This window comes from Gavialis gangeticus, unplaced genomic scaffold, assembly GCF_001723915.1.
Source record: "Gavialis gangeticus isolate Ggan-Ray unplaced genomic scaffold, GavGan_comp1, whole genome shotgun sequence".
Classification (NCBI taxonomy): domain Eukaryota; kingdom Metazoa; phylum Chordata; order Crocodylia; family Gavialidae; genus Gavialis; species Gavialis gangeticus.
The window spans coordinates 20,941,271-20,956,626 of NW_017728994.1; the positions used below are offsets into that span (position 1 = coordinate 20,941,271).

General features: G+C 42.2%; 1 protein-coding gene across 4 annotated transcripts in view; it reads left to right on the forward strand.

Annotated features, from left to right (window-relative positions):
* Positions 1 to 15,356, forward strand: part of KCNMA1 (potassium calcium-activated channel subfamily M alpha 1) — a 1,434,006-nt gene that overhangs the window by 1,371,000 nt on the left and 47,650 nt on the right. For all 4 annotated transcript variants that reach the window (XM_019502361.1, XM_019502362.1, XM_019502363.1 and 1 more), the window contains one exon: positions 10,907 to 11,131. In XM_019502361.1, the coding sequence (XP_019357906.1) occupies positions 10,907 to 11,131 (225 nt within the window). The remainder of the gene's footprint in view (positions 1 to 10,906; positions 11,132 to 15,356) is intronic.

Consider the following 15,356-nt stretch of genomic DNA (forward strand, 5'->3'; position numbering starts at 1 on the left):
AAGATGACAGAAGCCAGGGGCAGTAGGACCCAGGGGGAGCCGGCAGGAACCAGCAACAAGGCTGGCCCAGCTGCACCCCCCAACTCCCCCTCCCACAGCAAGCCTCTGCCTGCCCTGGCTTTCACTGCTTCTCTGCATGCCTGCTGCAGCACCACATGGCCCTGGGCTGCATCGCAGGACTGCACCAGTACCCTGGGCCCAGGAGTGTCTACGTCTCCATGTCAGCGCACGCATGCAGTAAGGGAGGGAAAGAGACAGAGAGACCAATGAGGCAGAGAAAGAGAAAGGGAGTGAGTGTGTGTTTGTGTGTCTGTGGTGAGGGAAGCACAGAGTGTGTGTGTGTGCAATGAGGGAGGGAGGGCAAGAGAGACAGAGTGTGTGGGTTCATAGGGCGAGTTCCACAAGCACCCCCCGCCATACATAAAGACCTGCTCACACATCCCAGTTACCTTCCCCCCCCACAGTCCCCCACAAGCCCTATGCCCACCCACATCCCACATATTCACACCCACCCACATGCTCCCTTACCCCATTCCCACACCTATCCCCCCACAAAACCCCCACACACCCATACCCTCCCCCACATCCCACATACCCACATCCCCCCACAAACCTATGCCCCCTATGCCCTCCAACCCCCCCCAAATATACAAGAGTAAGACTTCATTTTAAGCTATTGTGTAGTGTACACATAGGTGATTGCACAAATACAGGTAAATCAGGACAAAAATATTTTTTGAAATCAAATTAATGAATGTTGTAGATGTTCAATTTTTAGCATATAATTTGGTATTTTTCTGATTCTGAGATGGCAAAACCCTTTGATGAAAGGAGTACTCCCGGGGGCAAGGGGAGGGACTTCTGGTGGCAAAGGTTGGGGGTTAGAGGATGGGACTTCCAGTCCCAAGATTGTGACCAGGGGGCAGGGCTACCCATGTGGCCCTTGACAGCTTGCGAAAACTCAGTAAGTGGCCCTCCAACCAAAATAATTGCCCCACCCCTGTTATAAGGGATTCTAATAATTTTTTTTGTCTCTCAGCCCCCACCCCACCCCCCTTTTTTTTGCATTCAAGTATTCCTTCCTTCTGTGGAAGTTAGCTAGAGATGGCACTGTGGCCAGGTGTAACAGGGGGCCTTCTCAGGGTCAATTTCCCTGTGGCCCACCCACCTGTTTCTGGGCTTACCACCCACCTTCTTGCCTGCCGTGCCTTGTTGGTAATTAATTAATGTAAATTAAGTGGGAGGCTGCCCGTCTCCTGCCCTGATGCCAGGGGACGCTATCTGAGGCTCCGTTCCTCCCCTACACCACAGCAAAAGCCTCACAGATGGCATCCAGATGTTATCCATATCACTGGCCCCACACTGGGCCCCAGAATCCTACTAGTTGGACCCCATTTAGATTCCTCCATTCAGGCAGCCTCTTCTGCCTTCATTTCAGGCTGCATAGCTCCCTGAGCTGCTCCCCCTTATGGGTGTGGTCCCCCCAGGACCTTCGGCTACTAGTCCTGGCTCACCTCCAGGCCAGTCAGAACCCCAGGCCCTCAGCTCTTGGGTGTTCCTCGCGGTGGGCCCCTTGGCCCTTTGACCCTTCTAGTCCTGGCCTCAGCATTGAGCAGTCAGGGGATGTTCAGACAGGTTCTTGAGTCTATGGCCATACACTCTCTTTGGGGTCCACCTTACAGACCCTACAAGAGGGTAACCCACACGGTTGTGGGAGTTGGGGTTAAGGTGCCCCAACCTGCCTTTCACCAGGGTGGTAACTGGCCTGGCATTTCCTGGGGGCTCCCGCACCACTGAGAGCCCCACCAGGCCACCTACTCCTGGCAGGGTGCAGTTTTAGGTCATACCCAGGACCAGGAGCCTCCTGACCATCCTTACAGCTCCTCCCTTACCTCCAGATGATACCTGCAGCCAGGCAATGTTGTTGCCTGGCTTCCCAGCAGAAAAATGCCCTGTTTATATGGGCAGCCCTGAATCTAAAATGGCTGCCCTAATCAGGTACCTGCCGGCTGCTGTCTTCTGGCCCTTAAAGTGGCAGGCACAAACAGTGCCTTGCCACACAGGGCATGCCACTTTTCTCAAAAAATACACCTCTTGCATTCAGAGATGTTGGGTTTTGTTCAAACAGGGAGGGAGTAGCCAGTTTGCCAGATTTGGAATTGGGAAGGAATTGCCAGTAGAATGACCACTTCAATTTTGCCTGCCTTTAGACTTATTGTAGTGTAGTTTGTGTCTTTGTTCCTAGATTTCCCTAAGAAATTCCCTGTTATTGTTGGGGGCCAAGGTATTGTTGATGCTCCTTTTATCTTTTGCTCATGTTCCACAGTATGTTGTAGGGTTTTCATTAATGACTTTTCATTAATGACACTGGATTATTTTGCAGCGATGTAGACGCATGGATGCCTACAACCACAGAGAACTGTACTCAAGGATTTTTCCAGTTATGTTTCTCATCTGCAAATGTAGGAAATAAATATTTAGCCAGAGTTTGTTTATTTATCTTGAAATGAATGTATGTATCTGTTTTTTAAAAAGTGTATTCTATTGCTCTTTGATATTATTTCTATAAATCACCATGGAATGGACCATATCTTTAATGCTTCCCATCAGCCAGTAATTAAATACTTTCACTGGTGGCTTATTAATCATCTTGTGACTGGTGGAGTAAGTTAACTGGACAAGAAGCAGAGGAATTTAAATAGGGCTAGCTCTGGTGAGAAAGGAACAGTCCCATTTGCCTAAGGAATATGTGGGTTTCTTTGATAGTGGTGGTCTGCAGGGTTTGTGAGTGAGGAGACGTTGCTGTTTCATGAATATAACAGAAGCACTGCTGTTTGTGAACTCAAGTGGGAAAGGACTTGCCACCAAATGTAATGTAGAAGGCAAACCTTTAGATGAAGAAGGAAACCCTTGGAAGCATGGTTGAGAAAGAAACCTACTAAAGAGGAGGAAATAAACTTTAGCAATAGGTTTCATTGCTCAGTGAGGTAAAAAGAGGTGGGACCCATTGATGAGACAATATGGAAGGAAAGAATAACTGACCCAAAAAAGGAGAAGTTAATCTGTGAACAGAGACCAAGAAGGACAGAAGTGGTTCAAAAGCATATCGAAGACAACTATAATCAAGAGCAGAAGGGAAAAAACAGAACAGTGCCATAGCAGCAGGAGACAGTTTGATGTCTTAAGAGGAATGAACAGATTTCTCACAAAGGATGACATGGGGAATAGAAACAGACACTGCCTCATAGGTAAAATAGTATTAGATGAACCTCATATTGATGAGAATCCAGCCGGATGGACAAGAAACAATCCTTTGTTTGTTCTTTATGTCATAGCAAACCACATGGTAGGTTCATGGTTGAAAAGATGCCATGTTGAAAAAAATGCTTAAAGAATCAAAAGTTCAGGCATTTTTCAGTGGATTCTTTGTTTTGTGACAGAGAGCATGAGCAGGACAAGATTATGAAGATCCATACATTATTGGAATGATTTCACTGAGTTTGTTTGGCAGTAGACATTCATGGCCAGGGTAACAACCTTCAGTGACCAGGGTTGGAACAATTGATTCAAGATGCATTAAACTAGTAAATCAGGGAGAAGGATGGAAAGAACTTCTGTCATCTCCATGACCAGAACAAATGTATAGCAGGAGAGTGAGTTTGTCAATGAGACTGTGTTAATGAAGGGAGAAACACTGTGGAAGAGAAAGGTCACACTAGCTTTGATGGCAGTGAGACAAGTGATTCAGCCCGTAAGTGGATCATTCATCTTCTAACCAGAAATTTGTTGAAAGCCAGCCAGAAGAAATAGAAATGCATGTGTAACAATGCTAGAAGCAAGGGGCAGGAAACAGAGGAATTAAAACTTCTGGTGTTAGACAGCAAAACAGATCTTACAAGGAAGAACCGAAACAGAGTGATAGTTATAACTGTAGGACAGGTATTTAAAGGTGTTTCAAGGAAATAAAAGTAAGCCTGAAGGTAGCCTTGTATATAACGACTGTAGATTATAAAGAGCTAGAAAGTGAAAGTATCTGTGAAATAGAATCTGTGTAAGCAAATACTGCTTTGGCAAATAGAATCTGTGTAAGCAAATCATGTCAAGTGGATGCTATCCTGGGCTCAAATTTTGGTACAGAACACGATCTCTGTGAGATGATAGGAGATACTAGTACTAGAAGAAATGTTGTGCTTTAGGGTGATTAACTTCCCAGATATACAGCATCTGACAAATGCTACTGAGAGGGCACATCTACACGTGTCCCCCACTGTGCCATCATTTAGTACTTGCTTTAGGAAGTACTAAATGATGGCACAGTAACAGCCATTACTGCACTGTTTCAGTGGCACAGGGTTATTTTTAGCAGCTACATCAGCATAATGACATGCTATAATGAGGTAGCTTGTCACTACAGTGACATAGCATCTTGTGTAGATGCACCCAGAATGTCAGAGCACAGATATTCTCTGACAAGACATCTCTGACCAGTTTTTGTCTTGGTCACCAAAGTGATGAGGGAATCTGCCATTTTAAATTTGGTTTTAGTAAGTGGTAACATTCTTGGAAAAGCCAGTTGGAAAATAAATTCAGTGAAAGTAATCATAAGCTAGTTCAGTTTTGGATTTTTTGGATCAGGATAGTTTCTGAGTACACTTTTGCATTAAGAAGGGCAAACTAGTATGGAGCTAAGGACATGGGGTATAGAAGCTGAGTAGACCTAAACACTTGAGGATTTGACTGCAAAGAAAGCAAGGATTTATTCCAAGTGCAAATGTTCTCTGTAACTTGCATTGCATTGCAAGTTAGAGAGGAAAACTGGTAGGAAAGGGCTATAGACTTGTTTGTATGAACAAGTGTTTTCAATAAGAGCATATCAAGAGAAAGCAGAGAATCTACAATGATTGCAAGATGGAATTGATTATGATGGAGAACTCTTTTTAGAGGTCAGAAAGTAGAAAAAATCAAGGGAGTTTAGCTGAGCTGAACCTTGTACAGAAAAACTGAAATTAATGGCAAAATTGCCTTTATGCAAATATGTAGCTAAAACAAAATAAAAATCTCAGGGAATGAGTATGACCACCATATAGAAAAGACAGGGATTAACAAGAATTGGGGAACAGTTAGAGAACAGATAAATACTTTGTCTCTATCCGCAAGTAGGATGAATGATGTATATACAGACATTGCTAGTCTATCCAAGAAATGTGTGAGGATACCATATACAAGGTAGAAGGCAAACTTTGTCCACTTGCTGTGATGAAATGGGGGATAGTTCCAAATAATCTGTTGCCTGTAATACTGCAAAAATGTACTTGCACGTGAATAATTTTTGCATGGGTGAACATCATCTGCAATCTCAATTTAAGGGTAATGCAGTTTGGAGGAATGAAGTCAACATGGCCCCTATGTGTTAGGAAGGAAAGGCTAGATAGAATTTCAAGTCACCACATTACTTTGCCTTTGATACTGTGCAAGGTCTTAATTTCAATAGCAAAGGAAAAAATATTCAATGGGGACATAAAATGGGAAACAGGAATCATTTATTACTGGACGTTTGCATCAGACTAATCCAATATTCCATTTTGAGAGAACACTTTAGGGCTAGTGGTGAGTGCAGTTGTGTGGAGCTCTTTGTTTTTCTACACACTTATGAAATCTACAGATGATGCAGAGGTAAGAGGCATTACTAATATGGAGAGAGATGGGATTAACTACACAGGAAGAACTTGACAAGCTTGTGGTATGAGTAGTAGAACTGGTATGAAATACAAGGTGGTTAGTAATTAGTATAAAGTGATTTTGCTTCAAAGCAGGGGTTCACAGACTGGATGTAATGAAGGAAAAGGATCCAGCTGTATTCATTTATTGTAGGATGACTATGAGCCATTATAGTGTGACGTGGTCATTAGAAAGGACAGCACAATTTTTTTGTGCATCAGTGGGGCAGGGTTTTTATAAGTGAGACAGGGAAGTATTAGTATCATTCTAGCAGAAGGCCATATTCTTTATTCCATGTGTACCAAATGTTTCACCTATGTACTTTTCCAAAGGAGGAATCTAAATAAGAATGGGTATAGAGAAGGATTGTGAGGGTGATTAGGAGATGAACAGAAAACCTCTCTCATGAGAGAAGATGAAAAGACCATGGTATGTTTAGTAGCAAAAGGAAGGTTGAGAAGATGGCAATCTGCAAATATATTGGAAGGTGACTATTGGTGAAAGGGAGCTATTTCAGAGGCAGAAAATAATACTGACACACAATCAAATGGATGGTTCCAAATGGATCTCAAATTAATTTCAACTGGAAATGAAAGGATGGTTGCTGACAGGACCTAAGAGAAGTGAAGTTCAGAAACAGGAATCAAAGTAAAGCGAGGAACAAGAATCATTTTGAAATGTTGCTAGAGAAGTTACATATGATAGTTTCCAGAAAAGAGGCATCACCGTGTATTGGTCTTTTTGCAATCATCATTGGAGCATGTGGAAAGAGGCCCTGAGCAATTTTATCTGCCCTAGTGAGTCATGAGGAATTTTTATTGCTGCATGAGGCGCTTGCATATGTAGGTGTTGATTATTCATTAAAGATAAGGTTCAGAAAAACAGGCTGACCAACATCACTTAATTTTGACAATTATGAGCATAATCCCAAGAAGTGATATAAATAATATATCAGCTAGTATTGACTCTACTGCAGTGGCTGCAGCAATTCATGAAGCAAGCTCAACATGTCAAGTCAGTGCTCTAATATTTATAGCCCACTTGTTGACAATAAATTAGCCAACAGGATATTTCATAATCAGAATGTTCTTACAGAATTTTCATTTTAATTTACCAACTGTGTATAATTTAGTTTCTTCCAGTTCTGATCTAATTTGAACAAAGAGATCCATGTGCTAAAAACATAAAATTTTGAAATAATTTATTTTCTGTTTTTATTATATTTGGTACACGAGTTACTTTTCATTTTTGTTTCTGTGCTTTACCAAAATGATAGAGTTAGAAACTCAGACACGGTTGAGTTAGAAACTAGTATTTTATTGAATGGGGGCTTTCCTGCTGTGGTTGAGGATTTGAAGGGCCCAGACTTTCTTTCAAAGGGGTCAGTAATTTTTAAAGGTTTTCAGGGGCATTGGTCATTCTTTTAAAACAATTGTCAAATGGTGAATTTTGTTTTACCTATGGTGACTGTAACTTTTCACCTATTTGTTAAGTTAGTATATGTGATACAATGTTAAAGGATTTTTGATCTATTCTCTAAACATTATATAGAGTATTCTAGGCTATTCTTTATTTATACATGCATTTATCACTCTGGATACATCTACACCTGCTATTAAAGCAAAACAATAAACTCTGGCATAGTTCATGCTGGAGTTTATTGCTCCCATGTGCAGCATTTACATTTGCCCCTGGGAATGCAGCACATTGAGCTGGGATGGCACAGTCCTGACTGGCAGGGAGCCCAGGGGGGTCAGCTCAACATGCTGGCAAGGGGCTGGCTGGGGCATGAAGGTGCTACAGTGTGGAACTAGCCAGCAGGCAGCGTCAGTATCTACATGTGCATTGTGATGGAGTTAATTAGGTTGCTTTGGTCTAATAGCACTGCACGTGTAGACAGTAATGCCTTACTACAGAGCTAATTAGTCGGCTCCACAGTAAAGCTCTTGTGTAGATGTGCCCAGTGTATGGGACATGAGAGTTTTGGATTTCAGGAAATGTCATATTTCTCTCCAGATTATTTTAAGTATGCTTGAGACACATAGTGTGGAGTTGCCTAATCAGCTCAACAATAGATGTCTCAGTGTCTACATGCGTGGAAACTGCAGGAAACTAGAAAACAGGAAACTAATAAACCTTGCAGCAGGTTAGTATTTGTAAATACAAATATTATCCTGCTATGGAGTTATTTTCTGCACAACACATGTGTAGACACTGACCCAGCTGACTGAGGCACAAAGGTGCTTCAGTGTGGGGGCTGCCTGCTGGCTAGCCCCTCGCTGGAGCATACTCATGCCTCAGCCAGGCCTTCCAGGGCATGTTGAGCTGGGTTGGAGCAGCCCTGGGCTGGCAGGCTGACCCCCAGCCTTCCTGTTAGCCAGGGCTCCTCTGACCTGGCTCAGTGCGCTGCAATCTTAGTTGAACATTCAAACAGCATGCCCAGGAGCAATAAACTCCAGCACAATATGCACCAGAGTTTATTGTTGTGAGTTAATTGCATGTGTAGACATGTCCTTTGTGTGATGTTGTTTTGCCTTTGATATCTACCACAGGCCATTTTTCCTTTATACTGCTTCCCATCACCCCCATCTATCTTGATTGGATTGATAATTATATGCCTGGTAATAAAAATTGGAGTACTCTCCCAAGTTATTACCACTAATTTACAAAAGGAAGGGTGCAGTAGGTTGAGTTATCCACACTGATACAGCTACCAGTCCCCTCACCATAGGAACCTGTTCCCTTAGATTCTTTACTTGCTTTGCAGCACTGAAAGTGATTTGTTAGCATGCATTTTTGCCTTAGTTTGTAGCTTAGATTTCAAGCTACATAGTAAGCAACTTTTCAATCGTTAGTTTGTCTTTGCAATTGCATTTTTTTTTTTTTTTTGCTCTATCCTGGCTGCATGGGATTAAACAGTTACTTAGGTACTTTTTCCTAGCCTATATTCAGACCTTACACAGCTTTGCTCATTCTTTCCTTATGTGCTCTTTTTAAACTTATTTTTAAGCAAGTTGCACACATTATTCTAGGGATTAGCTCCCTTTACCATATGTAGGGCAAAAAATGCATCCCAGTGACCAGCTAAGTCAATTACAAATCACTTCAGCATCTCTAGTTTTTTCATTTTCCATGGCCAGGAGTCAGTACTTTACTACCAGACAAAGCTAGCTTACAAGTAGTTAGCATTTGCATAGTTAGGTAACACAAACATTCAGTTAGCGTTGTGATAGTAAACTTAGAGGTTTGCTTTTTAATAAATTCACCTATGTATTACTTTGAGAAGTTAGTTTGTCAGGTTTATTAAAGTTGCAACTATAAAGTGTTCTGGCAGTTTATTAATCAGCAGCTAAAACAAATCTCCCAATTATTGTATGTAATGGCACTGAAGCCACAGTATTTTCTCTATGCTGCTTGTGTTTTTAAACCAGTAAGTAGACCACAACTTCATCTTACCCAGGGTCAGCTGATACTGGCCTCATAGCTGGCTTCCTAATTAGTTTACTATTTGTTAAGGGAAAAGATTCAGAACATGGAACTGACTAAGCTCAATTAGTTCTTTAGTATGTCAATAAGGACCATAACTGAACAGCAGAGACAGAGATCATACGTTACCCAGGGGTGGGTCTGTTGTGATGACTGAAATAATTCCTGGAACAAACTTGACACACCTGTCCAGTGGCCTGATACTTATAGCTTGTTGGTTTTCAATAAATTAGCCAATAGGATATTTTCTATATCATCAGGTTTTTGCACAACTTTCCATATAATTTACCAACATCGTACAAGTTCATTTTTTATCTGATTATGAACAAAGCACTCCAGAAATACAGACTGCCTAAAGATGTCCCAGCCAGTTCCTGATAGGGAAAATATGCTTGCTCTACATCAGTAGAAGCATCCATTTAGTTCCGTCTCCCAGCTCCAAAGAGTTTTATAGTATGGTGTCAAATTAGCATATGTCAAAGCATGATGGGAGTTTAGTTTATAATGTGGCACAGGCACATAAATATAACTGTAAAAACCCTGTAATGAATATATAAATGCATCACTGTTTGGAATGGAATGATGATGGGGAACTAATAAGCACAAAGGATAATAATATGTATGTGGGATATGTCTGGCAAAGAAATATTTCTTAATGTTAGGGTGGGATTCGGAGTGAGAAACAGCAAGTGAGAGGGCAAAGGCAGAAAGACAGTTGCAAAGATGTGGCTGCCCAGTGCTGGTCTTGGACCAGTGCTAAACAGGGGCAGTAGGCCTGTATGCCATTAGGAAATGTGGGGCTACCTACTTGGGACAGCTCCCTCTGGATTCAGCTTGTTTTCCATGTCTTCAGTTCTTAAGAAACATGCTTACAGCATGGGTTGCATTTTATTATATTATTTTTATGTTAGTTATGTTCAGGGCACCCCTATTTTTCACAAGGGCTACGAAGAGTTTTACTCCTTTTTGACTGCATGCCTTCTCTTTTGGTCTTGGCTTTGACTTTTCCATGATGCTGTTTTGGTCACACGCATAGTGTTAAAATGAGTATCAGAGTTGCATTCATAGAGGAATTCATCCCCAGATCAGAATAGGAAGGTACCTGGAAGGGGGATCTTTGCCTTTCAGTTTAGTGTGAGGTATGGTCTGTTGTACTTCCTAGGTTCATCTGGACTTGGGCTTGTGGGACTGGGCAGCACTCATCATCTTTCATTCAATAGGCCTTCGGCCTTTGTCCTTTATGCATTGTAGCTTTGTCTTGTTTTGGTGTGCAGGTGAGGCGGGGGACAAAGTAAATTTACTTGAAGAATCTTTGGGTTACATACATGGGTTATATGATTAAATACAATTGCAGGGTGCTGGACTTGATGGTCCTGAGTGGTCCTTTTTAACCATATGTTAGGGTGAGATAGAAAGCATTCCCGCCAGGGCATTTTTCTTTCTTCACTGTTAGGTAGCAGCTTTTTAGCATAGCTCAAAGGAGGAGGAGCTTCCAAGTCAAAGAGTTTTCCAGGGGAATACCCATCTCAGATTCTTGCTCATACCTCTGGCAGTAAATAACTTTGTAGGAGCAAAAAGGAGTCAATGTAAGATGTAATGTGCAAATCTTCTGATGGATAGAAAGGTGCTCATAATATCTTACCATGCTGTATATTTTACTAATACTAATGTAAAGCCACCTTCTCTTCTTTTTATATTCCAGTTATGTTATTGCAAACCCTCCTTATGAGTTTGAACTCATGCCGACAGACTTGATCTTCTGCTTGATGCAGTTTGACCACAACGCCGGCCAATCCCGGGCCAGTCTCTCGCATTCCTCCCATTCCTCATACTCTTCCAGCAAGAAGAGTTCATCGGCGCACTCCATCCCCTCAACAGCAAACCGACTGAACCGCTCTAAGACCAGAGACTCCCGGGAAAAACAGAAGTACGTGCAGGAAGATAGACTGTGATATACATGTGATATACCTCCTCCCCTCCTCACTCCCAGCATGGGAGAAACTTTTGTCTGCCATACATTTCCCACTCCCTCTTACCCTCCACCTCTGTCAGTGTCTCCAACAGTAATGTTTCTTGTTTTCCCTTTTTTTATTGTACACGTATTTTGTGTACGTATAATGGTGTGCATGCAAATACCATTTTTCTTCCACTGCCATGATGCCCTTAAGCACAACAGCAACAAAGCAGACGGACCAAAAGTTATTTCCCGCATTGGGGGAGGGGAGGTTCCTAAATCCATAGGCATGGCAAAAAGGCAAGTAGTTCAACACAGTAACTACTGCACATATCAGATGACATTTGGAGTGTCTTTAACGTAATCTCTTGTTATAGATGTCAGAGGTTTTTGAAAACAGCCATTTAGTGCACAAGTAAGTGCCAATGTATTGGGGTTCCCTTTTTTTATACTCACAGTAGGAGACAGGCAATTAACACAGTTTTGCAAAAGCTAGGAAATTAACCCTTTGGGGAAAAATCGCTACTGATTGTTGCACTCTTGGTACTGAAAAAATGTAAGGCTTGCACAATTTGTATAGATAATTTTGAAACACTTGCTTAATACCAAAGCACCAGTGGGCTCTTTTTGGCTCACTTGTATAAGGTCTTAAAAAAAATCTCCGTTTGGAGTTTGCATTATTTTCCTTTAATGCACTAGCCATGGCATTGTAAAACTAGTAATACCATGTAAGTTAATGAATAATTTAGTTGAAAAAAGAAAAAGCCTAATTGCATAATAAATGATTATTCTGTCTATTGCTGCTGCCACATGCATAGCTATATTTTCCTTCACTTTTGACATTTGGGATGAAAGCCATATGTACCATAAATATTGGATGTGAGTGATTTAAAACTGCCTTTTCTGGACTTTTACATCTTGTAAAAGGTGAATGAGTCACCTTATGTACAGAATAAATAACATTCAGAAAAGAGCCAGTGTTTTTCCACATTTAAGCAAGTAGCAGAACTTGGGTAAAGGAGTTTTTTTCCCAACTGGTAGTTGATTGTAATCTTTCCAAAAGTGTGATCGGTGGTGCAAATGCTCCAGTAGAGATCTAATAAGAACACTCCTTCCAGAAGTCCAGAGCCTTGTTTATAAAAGATTGCCAAAAAGTGTGTGCTGGCACTCAGTAAGGAAGAGCACCGAGAAGCAAGGTTCCAAAACCTCATTTGGCCTTCAATGAGAGACGGTATGAAGAAGGGCATAGTAACATTGATGTACTTCTGAATCCAACAAATTTACTTATGCACTAGAGCACTCAGGAAGAAAAGGTACCAGGCCCTCCAGTGCTCATCATTAGAATAAAAGAGGTGGGGTCTGTTATAGTTGGGGTTTTGTTTAAAGTTATTGTTTATAGACTCATTCCAGCCATGGAGGGGCATGCGGCTCCACCGCTTGACCTTGGGTACTCTTAGCCTCAGCCCTACCATTTCTTGTGTCCTAGACCCACCTTTCTTAGTGTTGCATGAGGGAATAAAGGGTGATGCATGCCTTTTGTCCCTCAGCTCTTTGCACATGTCTGGCTTTGAGATGGAGCACCTTTTTCATCAAATCATCTTGTTAAGCCTTTATTTCTCACTACTGCTTCTTGAAGCACACTGCTGATTTGTTATGATTTTTTCCCCTCCTTTGATTTTTGTTGCTTTTCTTTCCCTGTATTCTTTCGTACATATGGTACCCTGATATTGTGGGGTTTTTTTCTTTTTTTGTGGAGGGTCTTTTCACTTCATTTGGCCTCTCCCACTCAATTTTCCTTTTCATCCTCTATCCCTGTGCAACAAGTGGCTGCCATTATTGATAGCATTTTTTTTTCTCGGCTGCATCACAGTCTTTCTCTACGAGAGAAAAATAAACGAGGAATTTCACCTTTTTACCCACTTTTTCTTCTTGTTCATTTGATATCTATCATCATGGCTTTTACAGATCTCTCTATCTGAGAGGCTTGGGAAGGAGGAGGGCTCTGTCTTTTAGGTACATGTACAGACTCGGGTAGCTGTCTCCCTGCATGGGTCTTGAATTGCTAAGTGCTATCAGGATCATTTTGAACTTCAGTAGGATGGAGGTGACATAGTGTATGCCAGGGTTCCTGACTGGGAGCATGGAAAGTTATGTATCTCCCAGGTGAAACAGGATGAGTGCCTGGAGCTGGTGAACTATTGCTTTGTGATTCTGCAGGGTGAAATGGGAGCCATCCCTGGAGGCCTGTTATGCTACCCATTGAAAGAATAGGAGAGTTATGTTTTTCTATAGGCAAATCAAGAACACATTTCTATGAGCCTGGTTACATTATTTTGGAATTTGGGGATATCCTCGCAGCAAAACAGAATCAGGATCTGAGTGACTTGTCCAAGATCAGACAGGAAGTTTATGGAAGACTCAGGAATGAGGTTTGAATTTCCTTGTTCTGTACCTTAAGCAAAAGACAAGCTTTCAGTAAATCAACTACTCAGCAGCATTAGAAATATACATTGTCTAAGTAGGGCTGCAGTGAGAAGCCTGTGCATGGCCTTAAGCAATTGAAGATTGGAATGATTTTCTGTTGTTGTTGTTTTAGATCTGCCCCAGGGCTCTTTCAGAAAGATAAATAAGTTATTCAGAACCTGTTTTTATTTAAGCTCTAGAGTGAGGAAAAACCACTGACTTGCTCACAGACGGTTACAGTCAAATACATACAGTAAAAATAATTTGCCCAGGATTTATATAATCCGTTCTCTTCAGATATTTCATCTTGAAAATGCTGAATTTTGAAACCTGTACTACTTAGGGCATAGGCTGTTACATTCATGTTCTGCAAAAGGTGCAACCTTGTGCTCCTCTAAATCTGCCCGAGGATAATCTTTTTATAGGGGGAAAAAAATAAAATACTTTTATCCATCATTTTTCTAGCAAAACTCAGCTGTAATGTCTAGGAAAGTCACATGTTTCTGGGAAGCACTCTGTCAGTTGCTGAGGCCACAGGCTAAGAAGGAACATGAGGCCTAACTCACTTTAGTTGCTGGCTCAGTCTCTCTCCAGTCCCAGAACTTGAGACTTAGCTGGGTACTGTGTCTTCTCAGGGGCCACCATCATCAGTAGGAAACCTCAACTTTGTCAGCACTAGGAAAAAGTACAGCTGAGTGCAGATTGGAGTCAAAGAGTGATGCCAGGGCTAGGCCTTGGTGAAGAGCCCAGGGAACTGGTGGACCTCCTGCATCTTAAAAAGAAGACCTACAAAGGATGGAGGACTGGAACCACCACCAAGGAGGAATACTTTACTCTGGTCCAGACCTGCAGAGAGCACACCAGGAAAGCCAAGGCTGCAATGGAACTCCAGCTAGCTACAAATATCAAGGATAATAAAAAGTCCTTTTTTAGGTAAGTGGGGAGCCAGAGGAAAAGCAAGGGCAATATTGGACCCTTGCTAAACCAGATGGGACAATTGACAACTGATGCCCATGAAAAAGCAAACTTGCTAAATGGGTACTTTGCATCAGTTTTTCACCAGTTCCATGGGAGGCCCCTGCCCACTGTGAGTCAGGGAGGCCTGGGTGAGGGAGATTCCTTACCCTCCATCAGAGCTGACCTCGTGAAGGAACACCTTGACAGGCTGGATACCTTCAAGTCAGCTGGCCCTCCGTGGTAGAACCCAGAGGGTGGTGGTTGATGGAAGCCAATCGTCTTGGTGCATGGTCACCAGTGGGGTCCCTCAAGCCTCTGTCCTAGGGCCTATACTGTTTAACATCTTCATCAATGATGTGACATTGGTGTCAGAAGAGGACTGGCCAAGTTTGCCGATGACACCAAACTCTGCATCCACATCTGAGGATAGGAGGGTGATCCAGGCAGATCTTGACAGGCTCATGAAATGGGTGGATGAGAACATGATGGTATTCAACACCAAAAAATGCAAGGTTCTCCACCTTGAGAGAGTGCAGAGGAGAGCCACGCACATGATCAGAGGTCAGGAAAATAGACCTTACGGTGAGAGAGCCATGGGACTCTTCAGCCTAGAAAAGCACAGGCTCAGGGGTGATCTGGTGGCCACTTATAAGTTTATCAGGGGTGCTCATCAGGATCTGTGGGAACATCTGTTCATCAGAGAATCCCAAGGGATGAGAAGATCGAACGGTCACAAACTCTGCCGTGACCAATTCAGGCTGGACATGAGAGCGAACTT